Here is a 21,540-nt window from a genome sequence, read left to right on the forward strand (position 1 = left end):
TATGTAGTGTAGTTCCTTGCTTGCGAGTACTTTGTATGAGTACTCACGGTTGCTTTGCTCCCCCTTTTCCCCCTTCCTATACCCGATTGTTGCGACCAGACGTTGGAGTCCAGGAGCCAGACGCCACTGTTGACGATGACTGCTACTACTCGGGAGGTGCCTACTACTACGTGCAGGCCGCTGGCGACGACCAGGAGTAGTTTAGGAGGATCCTAGGCAGGAGGCTTGCGCCTCTTTCAATATGTATCCCAGTTTGTGCTAGCCTTCTTAAGGCAAACTTGTTTAACTTATGTCTGTACTCAGATATTGTTGCTTCCGCCGACTCATCTATGATCGAGCTCTTGTATTCGAGCCCTCGAGGCCCCTGGCTTGTAATATGATGCTTGTATGACTTATTTTATTTGTAGAGTTGTGTTGTGATATCTTCCCGTGAGTCCCTGATCTTGATCGTACACATTTGCGTGTATGATTAGTGTATGATTGAATCGGGGGCGTCACACCTAGGGCCATCGAAGAGGAGGCGGAGCGGTGGCCGGCGGCGGGAGGTAGAGAAACCCTAACCTAACAATGGATTATATGTCATGTGCCTCTCACATTCCCATTCCGTACAAACACTAGTAGAAAACAGACTTTGGTCCAGGCAGGGAAAGCCCATTAATCCTGGTTCATCCATGAACTGGGACCAATGGGGGTATAGGTCCCGGTTCATGAAACCAAGGCGCGGGCCAGGCCTCGGGGGCCATTGGTCCCGGTTCGTCTGAGACCATTGGTCCCGGTTCCAGACAAAATCGGGACCAATGGACCTTGCTCCTGGCCCGTCACCTTTAGTCCCGGTTGGTATCTGGAATCGGGACCAAAGGTGTTTTTTACCCAAAAAAAACAAAATAAAACTATAATATTCTACAATAGCAAAAAGAATCAACTAAAAAGCTTTAATAAAACTCTAATAGGAAAATGAATCAACTAAAAGAATCAATAAAAAATAAAATTTATGCAACTTAAATTAGATAAAATTTATGCAACTAAAAAAATCATCTGTAGTATTATTGAAACTAAAATTATATAACATTTACGCAACTAAAATTAACAAAGTATTTTCTATTCAAAACATTATAAGCAAAAAGAATTTTCATAAAGACCTTTTTTTGTTAGAAACTTTAATAACAAAAAGAATTATCAGAAAGATTTTTTTGTTAGAAACTAAAATAACAAAAACTGTTTTTGAATATAATAATAAAACACAGTAATATTAAATAGCAGGAAAAAGAATCACTCCAAAAACTATTTTATAGTAAAGTTAATCACAAACTAGTGATTCACACAAATTTCAAAGAATTCAAATTTAAACCATTCAAATTTCAAAACTAATGACACTAACAGAAAGTTTATAATTTTTCTGACCTAAAAGCAAAAAGAATTAAAAAAATAAAGCAAAAAACAAAAGAAAATAAATAATGAAAAAAAACAAAACAAAAATACTGGAATTTTTTTAAAAATGCCGCCTATTGGGCCACCACGGCCTGAATATGACTAGAAACCCAACCAGCCTGTTGGGCCAGGATTCATGCCCGCAGAAGGCCGAGCAGTCCCACAGGCAGATACGGAGTGGTTAGGCCCGTAAGCCTGCTTTGGAGAGGAGCTCGATGGCTCAGGCGCACCGCCCCTTATAAACAGGTGCGGTACTCTCTCAACTAGCAAGGTGGGACTAAACTCCCACCATGCCGCTGCCCAAGGCCATTGGTCCCGGTTGGTGCCATGAACCGAGACCAATGCCCCCCTTTGGTCCCGGTTGGTGGTGCCTACCGGGACCAATGTACCCTTTTAGTCCCGGTTGGTGCCACCAACCGGGACCAAAGGTCTCTGTTTCCCGCCCTTTGGGCTGCTGAAAAGAGGGCTTTGGTCCCGATTGGTGTTACGAACCGGGACCAAAGGGGTACATTAGTCGTGTCAAGAACCGGGACTAAAGCTTCATGTATATAAGGAACACTTGTGAAAATTTTGGTTTTCATCTTGCAGTTTTCCCCCGACGACGCGCATGCCTCCTCGACGCCGCCAGGCTGCCGGACACCGTCACCGTCTCCCCCGCCTTGGAGCCCACGCCGACGCCGTCCGCCGCCTGCGCCGTCGCCGTCCGCCGCCCGCAACGTTGACGTCTGCTGCCCACTCCGTCTCCGTCGCCCGTGCCCCTGCCCCCGCGCGCCCCCGCACTCCGTCGCCATCGCTCGTGTCGTCGTCGCCCGCCCCCGCCGACGCCCTCGCCGCCCCCGCCGACGCCCTAGCCGCCTCCGCCGTCGCCCCCGTCGGCCGGCCCCGCTGTGAACCACCGCCGCCCTGGCTCTCTTTTTTTCATTTTTTCATATATATATATATATATGTATGTATTTTTCCATGTATATATAATAGTAATTTGTACAGATTATTATGTATAGTCACAGTACTAAATTATTAAATTACAGAGTAACAATTTTCTATATGAAGAATGCATTAGGCAAAACCTTTACTTTTTTACTAAATTTTCTATTTGAACATTTCTTAAAAAAAACCAAGCAATACTACTTTACTTGAACATTCTCTGATTTAAGTTAGTGCATTAGATGTTAGGTTAGTGTGCATTTTAGATTAGTTGAATTAGATGTTTTTTAGTAAGTGTTTAATAGAATTAGGTAGAAAAATAATAGAACTAGTTAAACTAGTTTATTTTTAGTAAGTACTACTTTATTTTATTTATAGTAAATGCTTAGTTGAACTAGTTGATTTAATAAAATTACTTTATTTTACTATAGAAGTAGTTTATTTCTAGTAAGAAAATTAATAGGGCTATTTTATTTTTTTAGTTAAAGCAATTATTCCTGCATCGACGTCGACGATGCCTATCCCGCATCCTAGTCGTCGACTCGGCAGAGGAGGCCTGCTTGATCAGAGGGGCCATGTCCGGGACTAGGCTCCGCCGGGCTGGTATTGGGAGGTGCTATCTTCCGAGAGGCGTAGCTTGGTGAGGCGCCAACCCGTCATTGACCCGAACAGGGTTTGGTGGCGGTCGCGTGGGCCAGTGGCGGTGCCGAAGCTTTCGGACACCGTGGAGGTGGTACGTCACCATGTCAGAGAGGAGGACGAGCACGTCTATCGCTACATGGTTGCGTTGGAGGGCAGGTTCGACAATACCTGACATGTTCTTCAGGGATCTCATTGCAGCTATGATCCTGTGATGGTTCCTTTTCTTTGGGTGTCCACCGCCCGCGCCGATACCCGTCGGGCGCTACTGTTCTAGCTGTATTAGCGATGCTATATGTATGATACTATTCGAGATGTATTAGTGATAATATTCGACCGTGTACGTACGCAAAAGATGATGTAGTTTTGCTTATTGAATGCATGCTAATTTGAATACTAATTTATTTTACGATTTGGTTTTGCTTATTGAATGCTCAAATTGGAAAACTACTCCTACTTTGAATGCTAAAATTGAAGAGCACTATGCAAGGCGTATGCATTTGATTAGTTGATAGCTTATAGGGTTTTTGTTTTTGCAAAAATCTAGGAGCCCCTCCATCATCCCCGCCGTCGTCCCCGTCATCGACCCCCCTCTGACCTCGAGGTGAGACCAGCCAAATCTCCATGTCAATATGAGTCCTATAAGATATTTTAAAATGTTTTTGCTCATATTTTCAACCATTGAAATGCAATGGCCATCAAAGTTTGAATGATCATATGATGTAGATAAAAACATGTATATTTCTGCCCCCGCAAATTTCAGGCGCTCGCTATGTCCTTTTTTAGAAAGATAATTAAATGATATTTCCGGTTGACTTTAAGTCTGTCGAGGCTCCACCATATATGAGAGGACGAAGAATCTCGACTGTTGTCGTGGGGGTCGTTTCTCTTTCTTCTCCTTGTGCTAGACCTTTGTTATGCACTAGGGGAAGGAGGAGTAACGACCATCACCGATAGTCGCAAATGTCATAGAGGAATCAGTGAGGGAGAGTCTCCACCATATAGACTCGGCAGACCGATAGTCAACCCGTGATGAATAATAATGATCTATTTTAATTTTTATAGTACATATATTGAATTGTACAAGTTTAATCTTTGAATTATGAACGTAGGAAATATCGTCATCGGACGACGAAAGTCTCCCGGGGGAGTGCAGCTGGTGCAACGACGACCGAGGTCAGTGCGACAGGCCTCACCTGGACGAAGATCGGCGCTTCAGCATTAAGCTACAGGAGACCTTCTATCAATTTTTATTTCTTTCAATCCCACTTTTATCAATTTTATCATTAAGATCTAAATACTCCGAATTTTTAGAACGCCTTCTAGGTAAAGGAAGATTATATTTAGTTTCATTAAGATTCATATTGTAAAATAAAGATTTAATTGGGGACACATCAATAACTTTTAGATCTTCATCTTGATTTTCATAGGAATTGGAAGAACACGCTTTAATAAAGGCATCTTTGGAAGCACGCATCCTAGCGGTTCTTTCCTTACACTCATCAATTGAAATTCTCATGGCTTTTAGAGACTCATTGATATCATGCTTAGGTGGAATAGATCTAAGTTTCAAAGAATCAACATCAAGAGCAATTCTATCAACGTTCCTAGCCAAATCATCAATCTTAAGCAATTTTTCTTCAATCGTAGCATTAAAATTCTTTTGCGAAGAAATAAATTCTTTAATATTAGATTCAAAATCAGAGAGCATCTTATTATAATTTCCATAAGAGTTATTGTAGGAATTCCCATAATTATTAGAAGGATTACTAGGATAAGGCCTAGGATTAAAATTTCCTCTATAAGCGTTGTTACCAAAATTATTCCTACCAACAAAATTCACATCCATAGATTCATTGTTATTCTCAATCAAAGTAGACAAAGGCATATCATTAGGATCAGAAGAAACACTCTTAGTAGCAAATAATTTCATAAGTTCATCCATCTTTCCACTCAACACATTGATTTCTTCTATCGCATGCACTTTTTATTAGAAGTTCTTTAGGTATGCCATTGAGAATAATTAACCATAATATTATCTAGGTCTTTAGTAGCATCTCTTAAAGTGATTCCCATAAAAGTGCCTCCCACGGCCGAATCTAAAAGATTTCTAGAAACAAAATTCAATCTGGCATAAAAATTTTGTATAATCATCCACAAATTCAAACCATGAGTAGGGCAATTACGTATCATTAATTTCATTCTCTCCCAAGCTTGTGCAACATGTTCATGATCAAGTTGTTTAAAGTTCATAATATCGTTTCTAAGAGAGATGATCTTAGCGGGAGAAAAATACTTAGAGATAAAAGCATCTTTGCACTTGTTCCATGAATCAATACTATTCTTAGGCAAAGACGAAAACCAAGCTTTAGCACGATCTCTAAGCGAAAAAGGAAATAGCTTCAATTTAATGACATCATTATCGACATCTTTTTTCTTTTGCATATCACATAAATCAACGAAGCTATTCAGATGAGTAGCGGCATCTTCACTAGGAAGGCCGGTGAATTGATCTTTCATAACAAGATTCAACAAAGCAGTATTAATTTCACAAGATTCAGCATCGGTAAGAGGAGCAATCGGAGTGCTAAGGAAATCATTATTATTGGTATTGGTGAAGTCACACAATTTAGTATTATCTTGAGCCATCGCGACAAACAAGCAATCTAACACACGAGCAAACAAAAAGCAAGTGGGCAAAAGAGGCAAATAGAGAGGGAGGATAGAGAGAGAGAGAGAGGGAGATAGGGATTGCGATGGGTACTTGGTATGTTGACTTTTTGCGTAGACTCCCCGGCAACGGCGCCAGAAATCCTTCTTGCTACATCTTGAGCTTGCGTTGGTTTTCCCCGAAGAGGGGATGATGCAGCAGAGTAGCATAAGTATTTCCCTCAGTTTTTGAGAACCAAGGTATCAATCCAGTAGGAGGCCACGCTCAAGTCCCTCGTACCTGCACAAAACAATAGCTACTCGCAACCAACGTGATTAGGGGTTGTCAAGCCCTTCACAGTCACTTACGAGAGTGAGATCTGATAGATATAATATTTTTGGTATTTTTGATATAAATATGCAAAGTAAAAAGTAAAGGCAAAGTAAAAAAGCAAAGTAATATTAAATTGATGGAGATTGATATGATGAGAATAGACCCGGGGGCCATAGGTTTCACTAGTGGCTTCTCTCAAGAGTATAAGTATTCTACGGTGGGTGAACAAATTACTGTTGAGCAATTGACAGAATTGAGCATAGTTATGAGAATATCTAGGCATGATCATGTATATAGGCATCACATCCGTGACAAGTAGACCAAAATGATTCTGCATCTACTATTATTACTCCACTCATCGACCGCTATCTAGCATGCATCTAGAGTATTAAGTTAAAAACAGAGTAACGCCTTAAGCAAGATGACATGATGTAGAGAGATAAATTCATGCAATATGAAATAAACCCCATCTTGTTATCCTCGATGGCAACGATGCAATACGTGCCTTGCTGCCCCTTCTGTCACTGGGTAAGGACACCGTAAGATCGAACCCAAAGCTAAGCACTTCTCCCATGGCAAGAACTACCAATCTAGTTGGCCAAACCAAATGGATAATTCGAAGAGACTTGCAAAGATAACAAATCATACATAAAAGAATTCGAAGAAGATTCAAATATTATTCATAGATAGACTTGATCATAAACCCACAATTCATCAGTCTCAATAAACACACCGCAAAAAGAAGATTACATCGAATAGATCTCCACAAGAGAGGGGGAGAGAACTTTGTATTGAGATTCAAAGAGAGAGAAGAAGTCATCTAGCTACTAACTATGGACCCGAAGGTCTGAGGTAAACTACTCACACTTCATCGGAGGGGCTAGGATGATGTAGAAGCCCTCCGTGATGATGGCCCTCTTTCGGGGAAGCTCCGGAACAGGCCCCAAGATGGGATCTCGTGGATACAGAAAGTTGCGGCGGTGGAATTAGGTTTTTGGCTCCTGGTTCTGATCGTTTGGGGGTACGTGTGTATATATAGGAGGAAGAAGTACGCCGGAGGAGCAATGATGGGCCCATGAGGCAGGGGGCGCGCCCTAGGGGGGCGCCTCCCCACCCTCGTGACCACCTCTTTTGTGCCTTGGAGCAGGGTCCAAGTCTCCTGGATCACGTTCGGTGAGAAAATCACGTTCCCGAAGATTTTATTCCGTTTGGACTCCGTTTGATATTCCGTTTCTCCGAAATACTGAAATAAGCAAAAAAACAACAATTCTAGGCTGGGCCTCCGGTTAATAGGTTAGTCCCAAAAATAATATAAAAGTGGAAAATAAAGCCCAATATAGTCCAAAACAGTAGATAATATAGCATGGAGCAATCAAAAATTATAGATACGTTGGAGACATATCAGACCTTCGATGTTGAAATGATACGCAACGACGAAAAGTGTTTTTTCGTAATTAAGCATGACTTCAACTATTTCAACGTGTAATTTTCATCTTTTACAATTTGAGTAGCTTATCTCATGTCATGCAAGACGCTATGTCTTGGAGAGGATGGATTTTGAAGACCATGGAAATTTTGAAACAAAGAAAATTCACCTAAAGACCCATCATGATGTGGATTTTGAAGTAAATCTGTATAATTCTGAGAGCGTAAACCATTTTGGTTGCAAAAATTGGGAAGCACTTTGCAAGATGTATGGTTTTTATGAGGGTATGCTTGTCACCATGGATCTTGGTGATCCTGACATCGACCAAGACAATATGAACTTTGGGCCCTTGTTGATACGCTTCCAATTCTACCGCTATGTGAGTTTCTCAAACATAGTTATTAACTAATTTATATTGTTCATTTCAAAATAGTTGACAACTTATTTTCATTGTTCAAACAATGTGCGGAACATGGTAGACAGAACCTACTACACCAATGGCTCTGATTAACTTATCAAAAGAAAAATCATCTGGCCGCATTTTGTACTGATCTTGAGAATTACAATATCTATTATAAAACTCCTCCACATTATGGTCAATACGTGCCACTAGTGCACGTGTTGAACTACAGTAACATCCATGGAGATGCCATGGTAAGATTTTTTACTATTATGACATTCGTGCATCTTTTGCATAAATTCTTTTAAAACTTAACTACATTGCTAACTACAAAGTTATTACTATGTTTTTCAACCGAAAATCCCGAATGATTGTGTACCTCATCTGATGTATCAGAATGATCGCCTTGATGTTTTGAACATATGGCCAGGTCATCCTACGAATCTCACCTGTCCATATCGGATTTCTAAAAGAAGTGGAGACATGAAAATCAGAGAATGGAAAAAATGTATGGTCAGTCGTAAGGAAGTACTTGGAAGCAACATTGTGCGAAGCGCAAGAATTGAAGACAAGATGATCTCCATTCTCCATAATGGAGAGTCAGGGCCTATATTATTTTATGTTATTTTACCTTAAAGAGGGTATTTAGGTCCTACCTAATACTGATGATCATGTGCTAAGAACAATCTTTGGGTTGGTTCGATGACTATGAGGATGATGATCGTATCACTTGTTATTAATAACGAGTAGAAATTGTATGATGATGATTAGTAGGACTTGTTATTATGATGATGCATGATGCGAGCATGGAGAGTTTTTTTATATATCAGTGGGTGAAGTGAACATGGATTGGATTAAAGTGAAGGCAACATGTGGTGCATGTCAAAAGTAGTACTAATCCAAACTTGATCAAGTTAGGATATTAGTATTACTTTCGACATGCACCACACATGTTGCATTCACTTCAATCTAAGCCATGTTTAGGCATAGCAGTAGCGTTGGTAAACCAAGCACGGAGATAAGAGAGAACACTTCTCTCTATTAGCTAGCTAACACCCTAAATTAACCCCCCAAAACCCCCTAAACCACCCTCTTTAAAAAACTCAGCTCCTGCAAGCTGCTGACGCGTGGATGCATTTTGGTCCCGGTTGGTGCTACCAACCGAGACCAAAGACCCTCCTGTCTGGGCTCGCCGCAGCGGCCACGTGGAGGCCCATCTGTCCCGGTTGGTTTAAGAACCGGGACTAAACGTGTAGGGCTTTAGTACCGACCCTTTAGTCCCAGTTCCCCAACCGGGACAAATGGGCCCTACGAACCGGGACAAATGGCCTTTTTTCTACTAGTGAAACTAATTCCCGTGAACCAAACATGTTGTGATAATACAGTTCATCATACTTTGGTGGATTTCTTGCAACACATTCATTCTTAACGATGTTTTTCAAAATTTGTGAATATATTTTTTATTTTTCAGAACATTTTAAATATTCTTTATACTTTTTTTGTTTTCCTTGCTCTTTTTTCTCTTCGCTTCCCCGAATGGGCCTAGGCCCAATAGGGTGACCGGCCACACAACCAAAGGGAGCATCTTGGGGTGTGCATGTTTGGTCGTGCTTCGACGCCTTGCACACTGAATAGGAACTCCCGAGAGTGTGGGTTATTTCGCATCCGGGAAAAGGGCAAACTTGCTTTCTGCTTCGTGCGTTAGTGAGGGGGTGGCGCTAGCTTGCTGGTTTTGTGTCGAACAATCGGGTCGTCGCTTTCTCCATCTTCCCCTTCAGGCTCCTCGAGCGGTGGATGCACGATGGAAGAGTGGCGTAGTGCTAGCACTGGGGAGAGCTAAACGGAAATACCAAGCGCTAGAGACCGAATCTAACATGAGCTCCTATTGGAGAGTCGGTGTAGCTAGGCCCTGTGACAGATGATCTAACCTAAAGATTAGGAGGCGACTAGGCCGGGAGATTGGAGTCCTTTTGAGGACGAAATCCCGTGTAAGGAAAGTGATTATGAGAGGCAAAGACACAAGTGAATTGAACTTGGGGGGGGGGGCATGTGCTAGCAAAGTGGCAAAGTTGGAGAAAAGGAGGCCCATTTTGGTGGTCAACTCGATTTATGTAGAATGAATACTGGCTATATATTCAAACACAAACAACTAGCGGCGAAAACACCAACTTGATTTTTTTTTCGGTGTAAAAAATGCTCACCTCTAATCATAACAGCAAAAAAATAAAAAAAAAACTCACGACCATGGAATGGGATGGCAAAGCGCGGGTGACCCTCTAGTACTTAGGAACCATGCTTAATTAGACGGCACACGCTGCGTGTCAATTTTACTAACCCTGTTGTTATGCTTTAGTTATGCCCTTTTTTAAAAATGTATGCTACTTTTTGTTTGTCTTATCTTTTTTTATCTATGAAAGATAGAATAGGATAAGTGTTTGACTACAACGGGAAAGGAAATGGGAGTTTAGAAGTGGGATTTATTGAAGGATTAGGCTTGGGACGTTGATTTTTAGACCTAAACTAATGTTGGATGTGTCGTGCAAAAAAAAAAAAAATTTGCGAGGGCTATGTGTCGTGCAAATTAATGAGTGAATTAGAGAGGAAGTATTATCCCACTTGAATTAACAGGACGAGGCAGGGAAGAGATACATGGAAATTGGTCTCTTAATTCTCTTTCCCTTCTCATCCCCTTGCCCTCCAACCAAACAATGGATTATATGCCACGTCCCTCTGAAATTCCCATTCCTATATAACTAATTCCCCGGAACCAAACAGGATGTGAGATAATACAGTTCATCATACTTTTGGTGGATTTCTTGCGACGGATTCAAAGGCCATATCCAACTGGTCAAAGAGAGCTCAAGGACATGAAGTCAATCCACAGGTTGTTCATGGCCTGCCCTGCCCATAACTGATGCAGGGGAGACAGGGAAAATGAACTAAGCATCCATTGAAACTGCCATATCTCTTTGCCCTAAAAATTAATTATTTAACTGGAACAGCAGACGATTCCTCATCCTGACACTGAAAAGACAAGCAGATGTTCATCGCAAAAGAAAAAAAGAGGGAAATGGTAAGCAGCTCTTGATGCTGATAGTCTGAATGGAACAGCCTGTGTTTGAACAGTGCAAAGAGCTCCCTTTTATATTAACAACTGATCTCTCAAAAGTCGACTAAAAAATATTTTTATGGTGATGACAGTGAATCCATTGAGGTACAGTAATAAATATCCATAGACAATGCCTAATTGAGGTGCTGCTTGCTACAGATATTATAGGTTTCTGAAATTGTGTAGCATAGCATGCAAACTCTACTTGCTGTAGACTGCCGCATCCAGATAAGGGGATGGATCACTAGATCCAACATCTCAAACTCATCTGCTGCTCCTACCTATCTTGCAGCATTATTCCCGCGCCTGTTCAGGTAAGAAATAAAAAAAATTGTTAGGATAAACATAAATGGCTGTCGTCGGTAATCATGGATAATTCCGTGCAATTTTTTGCTTAATTTTTAGTGACAACAGTGGACAAGCCAATGGAAACTCAGTTTAACAGACCTACAATATTTTAAAATAATAATAACTTGCTTATGTGCAGTACCTATTGTCAATATGGGTTGCTTCATCTCTTTCTCTTCCCCTACTGGAAGGAGCACGTGTTGCTGAACACCAATTGATTGAGCAGTTCCTGTCTTTGCTCTCCCACTGATTGCATCAGGTAACTGCCACTGTCCTGAAAAAATGATGCACGGGAAGTTGGGGTAAAACGGACGCCATGCATTACTAATTTGGGGCTTTGCTTGCACATATGGTCTAGCAAGTGAGAGGAATTGAAGGGCATGCATGCCAACCTGAGACTGGGACTGAGAGAAAGAGATGCCCCCCTGGCCTTGCAGCGAGTAGGATGCGGTGTCCATCATGGCTTGAGATGCAGCTGGGGCAGGCACTGCAAGGGCTTCCTGCTGGAACATGCCTCCAATCTTCTGAAGAAGCAACATTTTGCAAAAAGACATTTTTAAATATCTTGAGATCAATGTACAGATGTATTTAGTCAGTGCAAATTATCTTTGTTGCCCCATACTTGTGCCTGGTCATGGAGGCCATCACTGTCCAGCCCAAATCCATACAACACTGGGCTCATGGAAGCAATCCTCATGGACAGGAACTGCACAACAAGTACAACAGTGAACTTCTCATTACATTAATGTGATTTGGTCAGCGACACTCAAAAAGGAAAATGTCAAATTAAGCATCAGGTGTTCCTTGACATCTTTCTCTCTTTTGTTTTTCCCATTTGGCTTAATTACCTCAACTTGGTTCTGCAGGGACTGCACATAATTGATGATCTCATCCAAAACGAGTGCCTTTCCGGTGACCTGCACAAAAGCAACATTTGTTTCCTCTCAAAGTTAGAGCCCTGCACGCATGCATGCACGCACCAAGCAAGACATGTAAATGACAACAGAAACAGGCTAATTTTGACCTTGTCACAGCCAGGGACCAGTGTTTGCAGCAACCTCATCCTCTCACTGATCCTCTCCCTCCTCACCTAGAGAAAGAGAAAGGCCACCAAGATCAATAAGATGCCAGGAGAAAGAGAAATGCGTGTGTACGTGTGCGAGCTTGCTGTACATACCCTCTCTGCAAGGCTGTGGCTATCTGTTGCCTGCCCTCTCCTTGCCCTCACATGGATGTATCCCTTGGGCGCCTCCTCCTGGTCCTGCTCGGTGCTGCTCTTCTCCCTCTTCCTCCTACTCTTGCCATCCTTGCAGTCCTGGTAATTGCCAGATCAAGGAAATACAATTCTTAATCGCAAAGTTAATTACATACAAAGTGGATGGCAAATGGTAGTTAATTACTAATTGGTCAGTACCTTGGAGTGAGCAGAGCTAAGTGTGGTGCTGTCATCTGTGGCTTTCCTCTTCCTGTCCACAGATGCACTGGCCTGTAGAGAGGCATTGTCGAGAACTGCAGAGGAGCTCTCCCGCGAGGCATCCTCCACCATGGCCGCACATGCATTTGCTGGTGCTGGAGGCTGGCCATGGCTGGTTTGGTTGTAAAGCAAGAAGCTCGAGATGTTCGGGGTGGAGGCGTCATTGGTGGTGAAGACTGCGGGCATCTTGAGGAGAGAGTGGTGGTGGGTTGAGGAGAAGTCTGCCATTGTTGGACTAGGCCCTGTGCCTGAATCTCCCCGATGGGTGTGTGATGGAAAGCTTGGTGGTTTCCTCGGGGGAGAGGAGGAGTACCACCTGTTGCTTGTTGGCAGAGGGTAGAGTGGAGAAGGAAAGTTGGCTTGTTCCCTGGTGAATGCTCATACCGACTTATATAAAAGCTGAGAGGAGGCTGAGACAAGGAGGGAGAAAGGGGTAGAGAGAGAGAGATGATAAGACCAAATCATTTAATCTCTATTGATGGATAAGTTGGCAGTGGGCAGTGTTAAGAGAGGGTCCCTGTGTGTTGGGCCAGTTTCTTTCTGGTAACAAAATTTCAGTATGCCGACTTTGACTACAATCATCTAGTGGTGGGTAACCATTTCCCCCATGGCTAACTAACATTCCGAGGAAACAAACTGAATCCTGAACCCCAACTCAACAAAGTCTTTGCCAACTCAATGCTCAAAATGTACCCGTCTCTGCATTTTGTTTCATGCGCACAACTTCCTTCAGAAGTAAATATTCACCCTTACAAAACAGTGCAATGTAACAGTAGATGATCTCTACCCGTAGCATTAACTGAACCTTCAAGGCCAAGAACCAAATTTCTTTGCGGTACCACTGAGAGAAAAATGTCTCTGCTACAGTACATTCCCTCCCTCTCTAGGCTCATTTTATTTCACAGGCAAGTATACGTATGGGAGCAGCTACCGATCCCACACCGAATCACTGCACGGTATACTCTGGAAAATAATTTCCTCAAATGCAATGGTGCAAAACAAAGTTCCAAGTGCAGAGAGGTTAAATGGGAACGAAATAAGAGGGCTCTGCATGCCTCATTAACTTCAAATTGATCGAGTCACTACAGTGGATAATCACTGCAGATTAAGTCACTAGTATCCAAATACTAACAAATTTCACGTCAGTGGTCCCTGCTTTGGCCAGGCCCTACCATGGCAGCGGCTAGCTAGCAGACATGTCAGCCTTGCGCTTCAGTAGTAGGGCAAAAAGATGACAGGATATGCATGGTTTGGTAACTAGAATCATCCCAGCATTGATTGCTGAAGAAGCGAGCGAGTGTAGATCCTGGGAAGTAATTGCAAGCAGTGGTCATTTGTTAGTGGATTGAGAGAACCATACAGATGGAAGGATCCAAGAGCTAGCCATCTAGCTAGCCCTCTGAAGACTGAACTTTTCTGAAACATGCACGCAAATATATACATACATATATGTTTTTTTTTAGAAAAGGAGGATGACCCCCGGCTTCTGCATCTGGGAGATGCATACGGCCACTTTATTGATTATTCTCGAGGACCTTACAAAGTATTACAACAATGTGCCTGAATCCACCATCTTGGCAACATATGCCGCTACTCCTATCCAAAATGATGAAGGGGTGTTAGCTGGGCCACTACCCAAACCACTCACCTAAGCCTAACATCAAAAGCCGGAAGCCGAAACTCATTCGGAAGCCCCAGCCGAGCCACATACCGGGTCTGGGGCACAATCCGGTCAGACGCACTCGTGTGTCGTCGCCGCCATCTCCACAGGTCTTCAGATCATATTGAGGCTTCTACGTTGTCTGGCCACTCTGCCATCGACGTCACCATGACGCCAGACAGCAACCTCCTCCTGCGCGAGCCCATCTCCGCACGTCGGACGCTGAGTCTCCACAGCGCCATGCCATTGATCTCCGCCGCCATCAAAGTTTGGGATGAAACACCGCTCCACCATCCCTCCAGCCAGCACTTGCTCCAAGACGATGCCCCCAGAAGGGAAAGCAATAGAACGCCATCATCATCCGATCCGAAAGACCCAGATCTGGGGTTTCCCCCTGAGCACCCCGAACCTGATGGCGCGGACTGCCAACGATGCCTCGACCATTGGCAGTAGCTCCACCAGACGAGCGTCGCCTACGTCGCCGCAGCCTCCAAGATGAAGCTGACCAAAATGCATGTGTCGACACCGAACCGCCGCCACTTCCACCGCCGCTTGAGCAGCCCCCGAGCAACGCCTTCAGGAAGGAGCACGCCACCGTGGTGTCGTCGTCGCTTGGAACAGGGGGGTCTGAGGTTTTCACTTGAGCTCCTGGGAGGGGTGGAAGGAAGGAGATCCTCTCCGAAGCCTCCAACGAGGGAAGCAACACCCAAAGGCACTGCCATCGGAGTGGCCGCCATGCCGGTCAAGAGATTCCCCCGGAACCCTTCCAGCCACCGGATCTGCAAGGCCAGCACCCAAGAACGGTGACCGAAGCCACCAAGGGCCGGATCCGCTGCAGATCGGAGTAGATCGGGGTCGAGGACGAACATCACCATGGCCACCAACATCCAGCGAGGAACCGCCGCCGCAGCCGAAGCCCACCACCTCCCCGCCATCCACATAGCCAGGGAAGTGGCCCACGTGACCACGCCGGCGCCGCCCGCCGCCAAGCAGCGCCGCGTGCCACCAGCCATGGCCGCCGCCATGGATCCGAGCCGTAGGCGGGCCGCCAGCCGCGGGGCCCCGCGGGAGAGGAGAGCCGCGCCACCGGGGGAAGACCCCGCCGCCGCCGCCACGACGCGGGCTTCGCCCGGTTGTGGCCTCCGGCGGCGGCGAGGGGATTAGCTGGAGAAGGGGGGGGGGGCGGCGGCGGCGCGGTTGGGGGCTGCCGCCCGAGTCGCCTACCCTAGGCGACGCGGGGGCGTCAACCGAGTTCAAGTTAACTTATCATACATACATATATGTGCAGTGCGTATGCACTTAATTGTGCCCTTGTTTGCAGGATTGGTGCTTCAGGTTAGCAGTCTGAGACGGGTCGTCCAACCACATCTCCAGTGAACTTATTACAGCAGCTTTAAAGAAGTTTTATACAGGATTTTAAAGATGCATGGTGCATATGAATTGTTATCCAATAATGAATATGTGTTGATTTAAAGGTATTTTTTTAACTAAAAAGGCCGGTGGTAGCACACTAGATGCAGCAAGACTCTGAGACAAGAGCAACTGTACATGTACCAGAGATGTGGTAGGATGGTAGGCAATGTGTGTGCTCACCTAATCAATAACTTCCTCCCACCGAGCCACCAACCAACCATGGAGGCTGGAGCTTAGCTATAGCTATAGATAGGATCAAACTATATATGATTAATGTCTGTTCAAAATAAAGGGCATAAAGGAGGAAGAGATGTGTCTAATGCTTCCTCCCTTCTAATCTAAGCTAGACCGTGATGCGCGAGTTGTCACGCTCGTCCATTTTTGGGATAGGTTGATAAGAATTTCTGTCAATACAGGAAGGTAAACATGAATGCTAAATCTGTATTATAAATTAGCACATGCATTTTTAAGTTGACAAACGGGAGAATTTGACCAGGTTGCGGTGTAGTGTCAAAGGTGAAATGTGGACACTAGACATATATGAGAAATGTGGACATATTAAAATTAGTTGAAAGTCCAACATCCATTCATGTTTTAGATATGAGATTGAAAACAATCATAAAAAGTTTGATACATCTGTGTCACTCGAAAGGTTTAACAACACGTCCACTACATGCACAAGACGAAGCTGTCAAAGTTTTGGTTTTCTCAATCGATTCACAAGTATGTAGCAACACTAATATCGCCCAATCATTGCGGTGAAAACATGTTTCTACATGCTAACACTACTTCACTCGAAGAATTTACAGTTTGCAAGAATGTGAGAAAACAAAAGATATTTGGATTCTGAACTTTTATTCCCTTGACACAGAAAAAACCGCGAAACTGCGAAATTGTAAATTAGATTTTCTGGATACAGTAGATTGACTTTGTAAACTATGATGTTGATCTTTGCACTCTGTATAGGTGGCAATGAGAAGTTCTACAAAAAAGTACCAATGAAAACAAAAATGAGAAGATGATTTCTTTTGTAGTATGACTGTGTATTTAGTTATCTCTTTATTTTTGCTGCCATTGAATTCTCATAAGTTTCATTGCTCATTATGTGCTCATCTGTCTTGCGTTGGTTGGATATATAGTGGTACATAATCTTTGAATGATGGCAGAGTAGTGAAGAAAGAGCAAATTTATTTGGCTGCTAGAAAGAAAAGAAATTAAAAAACAAGTCATCATCACCCTAAATATGCAAAGAAGATACCAAATGAGGTAGGCAGTGAACTGCACATGTTATAGTTGTTTCCAACATCAAGGAAAAGTAACACGAAACTAAACTAACAGTTTCATCGTCTGAAGAATGTAATTTTGCCACTTGGCATCTTCCCAATTTCAAAGATTAAACTACTATTCCCTGTCTCCCTCTGTCCCATAATATAAGACCGTTGTTGACACTGGTGTAGTGTCAAAAATGTTCTTATATTATGGGACGGATGGAGTATAACATATTCACGTACCAATCTGTTTAACACGTTAAATGTGTTGGTGCTCTCCTTGGAGCTGCTTGTCTATCCTAAAATTTTCAACCAGGGGCGCAGTCAGTCAGGCAAGCAAATTTGCAAAAGGCTGAAATATAATCGGCAATTTATAGAAGATACAATACCATCAGCTAGGTGACTGCCACTGCAACTGAACGCCACTTCGTAGTTCCTGCCATTTTTTTATTACAGAATACATGTGAACATTAGCAATGCGTCAGTTCACATGGATAAGCTCGGCTGTAAGGATACATGAACTACAACGACGGTAGGTCATAGGGAGCAGGATGCGAGGAGTGGGCGGACGGAAGAGGTGGCTGAGGGTAGCTAGGCAGCGAATGATGTCGCCGGGGAGCGCTAGAGAGAAGCAGAAGTTGCCGTTCCCACCCACCGGCTACCGTCACCCTCACTCCCATCGCCCGCTACCAAGATATTCGCCGCGCCATGCACCTCACCTCGCCCACCGTCGCGAATCCGTCATCAGCCATCGCCATCATCTCTCCTCAGCCCCACGCCTCCACCAAGAAACGCGCTGCCGCCAGAGAAAATTGCCCACGCCGCCGCAGGAGAATCCCCTCTGCTGCCTGTGCGCTGCGAACTGAGGCGTCGTCGCTGCAGCTTCGGGGATGGGCTAAACGAGGCACAATCTGCTACACAAACAAGCCGGCCCAACTGCAGCCTTCGGAGCAGCGGCCCAAAACAAACAGCGGCCCAAAACAAAAAAGATGGTTACACTTACAAAGATCACTCCCACCTTCTCAGACGCTCACAAGTGACACATCGCATATGCGTCATTTGTCACAACCTAATAGTTTTTTATAGATTTTTTATTCAAAATGTTTATCTCTTGAGCCATGCGTTTAAATCACAACCTTTTTCACCTTTGGATTTCTCGCATCAAGATCTTCAGAACTACCCTCTTCGTTCTTAAATATAAGTTTTTTTAGCGATTCCAATATAAACTAAATACGGAGCAAAATGAGTGAATCTACACTCTAAAAAGACTTATATTTAGGAACAGAGAAAGTATATCACATGTTAATAGGTTTCGTAACCTTTTTTCATGAAAAACACGGAAAAAACTGAAGTCGATAGTACGGTTTTGTTTCACTTATTTTTCTTTTTTCGAGAAGTACGGTCGCGTTTCTCGCGAAAGCATCTATTCTTTTTGTGGAAGCACATATTTTTTTCTTTTATGAAAAGCACTCACAGAAGCAAATCTGCACTTTTTTCGTGCAAAAAAAAAGGGCGGCAAAAAAATCTCCAAAAGCTAACGAAAACCAGTCGAAAATCGAAAAGCCAAAAAAACTAATCTAAAACCCAAAAACACATTAAATCCAGAAAAAGCGCCCAGCATGCGACGTATGGCGGCGGCTGAACGCACCACTTACATGCTCCCAGGGCACCAAGAGTTAGAGCATCTCCAGTTGTTAGAGCCCCCAAGAACACCACCGAATCAAAAAAGTTGTTGTCTTGGGGGTCCAAATGCTTCATCCGATCGAAATAGGAGTGCATGGGGAGGGCATCTTCCCAGCCACACCCCACCCCAACTAAAAATTTGTGAGGAAAATGATTAAGAGGACCAAGAAAAAGGACGTGTGGGGAGACAAGATTCGCCAAAACTTCTGCCGACGCCCCCAAGAGCCCCAACGCGCTGGGTTTTGCCTGGGTTTGCCGGCGCTATTTTGACGTACTGAAGGCGCTAGGGAGCATGGCTGGGCCGTTTTTCGGTAAAAAGTGTCGCCAAGCCTAAAATCGAGTCTAAAAAAGTGTCCCGAGGTGCGTCCTGGGGCGGGTGGAGATGCTCTTGCCCCTGGAGGTCCCTCACAAGTGGTAACCTTGGATTAGTTACTTCCCTACAAAGTTGATCATGCTCGGATACGGGAAAGATCTACTGCTACGTCTATCTATGGTACGTACCGAGTTGGCCCAGTTTAACACCATAGTATCGGGCTGACCTAGTTTCATGTGTTCGGGCGTTTGTTCGCTCGCACGCTGTCGCTGCCTCGGTCGTTGGGTTCGCTCGACCGGTTTATTCAGGGCATTTCTATTTCGTTTCTTTTAATTTTCCATTGATATTTCATCGATTTTCTTTGGGTCCTTTTACTTTGGGTTTCTTTGTTTTCCTCATTGTTTCACTCCATCTTCTTTCTTCGCTTTTTACCTTTGGGTTTTTATTTCTTTTTTGGTCTCATTATTTTTTTCAGTTTATTTTTGTTTCTTTGTCGGCTTTTATCGATTTCATTTCTTTTGAACACTTGTCTACTTTTTCGCACTAGAAATTTAACATTTTAGAGAACACATGAAACAATTTTTTGATACATGTTGGATATTTTTAAATATACATATTGTATTTTTTAAAGCGCACGAGTTTGAACACTTTTTTTGAAACATGGTAACATTTTCCAAATACATGCTATAAATGTTATTATTAATAATAACATATTTATTAAACTATGTGAACATTTTTTACATTGTATAAACATTTTGAAAATTTCATAGATTTTTTTGAGACATGTGAATTAATACTTCTTAAAATGTCACATTACATTTTTGAATGGAAACAAACTTTTTTTAAGCTTACGTGGAATTTTTTTACATTTGTATATAACATTTTTCTAATGTTGCGAACTTTTTTTTTTTGAAATGCGAGAATATTTCTCTCAAATATTTTTAGTTGGCACGAAATGTTTTTTACAACACAGACAATCTTTTACATTGTATACACGTCTAAATACAATTGCATATATATTTTTAATACGTTGAATCATTTTTGAATTGGAATGGACATTTTTTTTAAGTTATCAACATATTTTAAATTGTGCTAAACAAATTATACTATGTTAACATTTTTTTCAATTTTGTGTTAATTTCTTAAGTAAATTTAAGTTTTAAAAATGTATGTATTTAATTTAGAATATAAATAAAAATAGAAAAATAAATTCGGTCGACGTCAGCACAGCGAGCTACGTCCTCTTGGGATGGGCCACCACAGGCGCCCTATAGGTGAGGCAGCCATGCCTTGCAATAGTCGTATTCATGGTTATGAAGAACTTAGAGATTTTGTATTTTATCATAAAACAACTTGAACTAATGTCTACTAATTATCTCTTCTAATCTAATAATTAAAAATACTAATAATTGAAAAATAAGTAGTGTTGCTTTTCCTGCTCGCAGAGACACCTTCGTCCAACTTCCCCCATATGCTGATAACCCCTTCAATCACTCCATGTGTAGCGAGGGAGTATCCGAATTTTTTTCCTTTGCAATAATAGTTTGATATTTTTTTTGCTTCGCAAATGCATAATAACTCTGCAATTACTGTTATGGGATCACCCTCCCAACCAAGGTCGCAAATCAATCTCTAATATATAGTTCATTAATTAGATTTGGTGTGGAACCACCAACATATTTTTACACCCATATCAACGCACAGGTAGTTGCTCGATAATCAATAAAACTTACCAACTTAGGTGTGAGTACCTTGAGTTTCTTTCCCACGGGTGTTGCGAGGGACAATGTAAGGTAGTTTTATGATGTGGTGGCTAGGTTAGATGGCTAGGATAGATGGCTCATATACGATCTCTTATCTTATCTCTAATAGGCGTAACTTATAGCATGTCTCTACAGTATGCTAGTGCTTGTTGCTGCTCAAACCACATTCCTCTTATTTTGAGAGTGTTGCATACTTAGTATAGATTGGATGTAAGTCTTGCAGAGTACAGTTCTATACTCATTCTTGTTTGTACATAAACTTGTTGTAGAGGACTCTATCGATCACTATGGAGGATACTAGTTAGAATTCAACGACGACGAGTAGATAGAAGGTCCCAGGTGGCGGCCTGAGCCTTGGGAGGGCCGTTGCTTATGTTCTAGCCTCCCATGCATATTTGATATCTTGTCTGTACTCAGACTTATTTGCTTTCGCTGAATGATATAATGTTGGATCATATGATCATTGGTTGTCATAATTACTATTTGGCCCATGTGAGCTCTGTACTGTATATATCTGCTTGAGTAGTCATCTAGTACCAACTGTGGCACTGCACCACCCATCAGTCCGCCGTCCATAATCCAGTCTTGTACTCTTCCCGGTAGTCCGGCGGTGTAGGTGGCGGTAGGAGGCGGAGTAGTACTCGTTGGAGCCACGACATGTGGTGGGGAAGCGACCCCGTGGTCGCCGTCTTCTTTTCCTTCGCCAACG

General features: G+C 43.0%; 1 protein-coding gene and 1 long non-coding RNA gene across 2 annotated transcripts; both read right to left on the reverse strand.

The window, feature by feature from the left end:
• Window positions 1–10,768: 10,768 nt before the first annotated feature.
• On the reverse strand, window positions 10,769–13,272 carry LOC123154081 (transcription factor bHLH137). The gene is made up of 8 exons (XM_044572880.1): window positions 12,672–13,272; window positions 12,435–12,572; window positions 12,282–12,347; window positions 12,106–12,174; window positions 11,880–11,963; window positions 11,650–11,781; window positions 11,400–11,531; window positions 10,769–11,215 (listed from the first exon to the last, which is right to left on the reverse strand). The coding sequence occupies exons 1-7, from the start codon at window positions 12,957–12,959 to the stop codon at window positions 11,439–11,441; spliced, it is 870 nt and encodes a 289-aa protein (XP_044428815.1). The 5' UTR covers window positions 12,960–13,272; the 3' UTR covers window positions 10,769–11,215; window positions 11,400–11,438.
• A 3,776-nt stretch (window positions 13,273–17,048) lies between these two features.
• LOC123151165 (uncharacterized) lies at window positions 17,049–17,943 on the reverse strand. Its single transcript, XR_006475532.1, has 2 exons — window positions 17,462–17,943; window positions 17,049–17,371 (listed from the first exon to the last, which is right to left on the reverse strand). It is a non-coding gene; the product is annotated as an uncharacterized lncRNA (long non-coding RNA).
• Between the last annotated feature and the right edge of the window lie 3,597 nt (window positions 17,944–21,540).

The sequence above is a fragment of the Triticum aestivum genome, chromosome 7A, assembly GCF_018294505.1.
Source record: "Triticum aestivum cultivar Chinese Spring chromosome 7A, IWGSC CS RefSeq v2.1, whole genome shotgun sequence".
In the NCBI taxonomy this organism is placed as follows: domain Eukaryota; kingdom Viridiplantae; phylum Streptophyta; class Magnoliopsida; order Poales; family Poaceae; genus Triticum; species Triticum aestivum.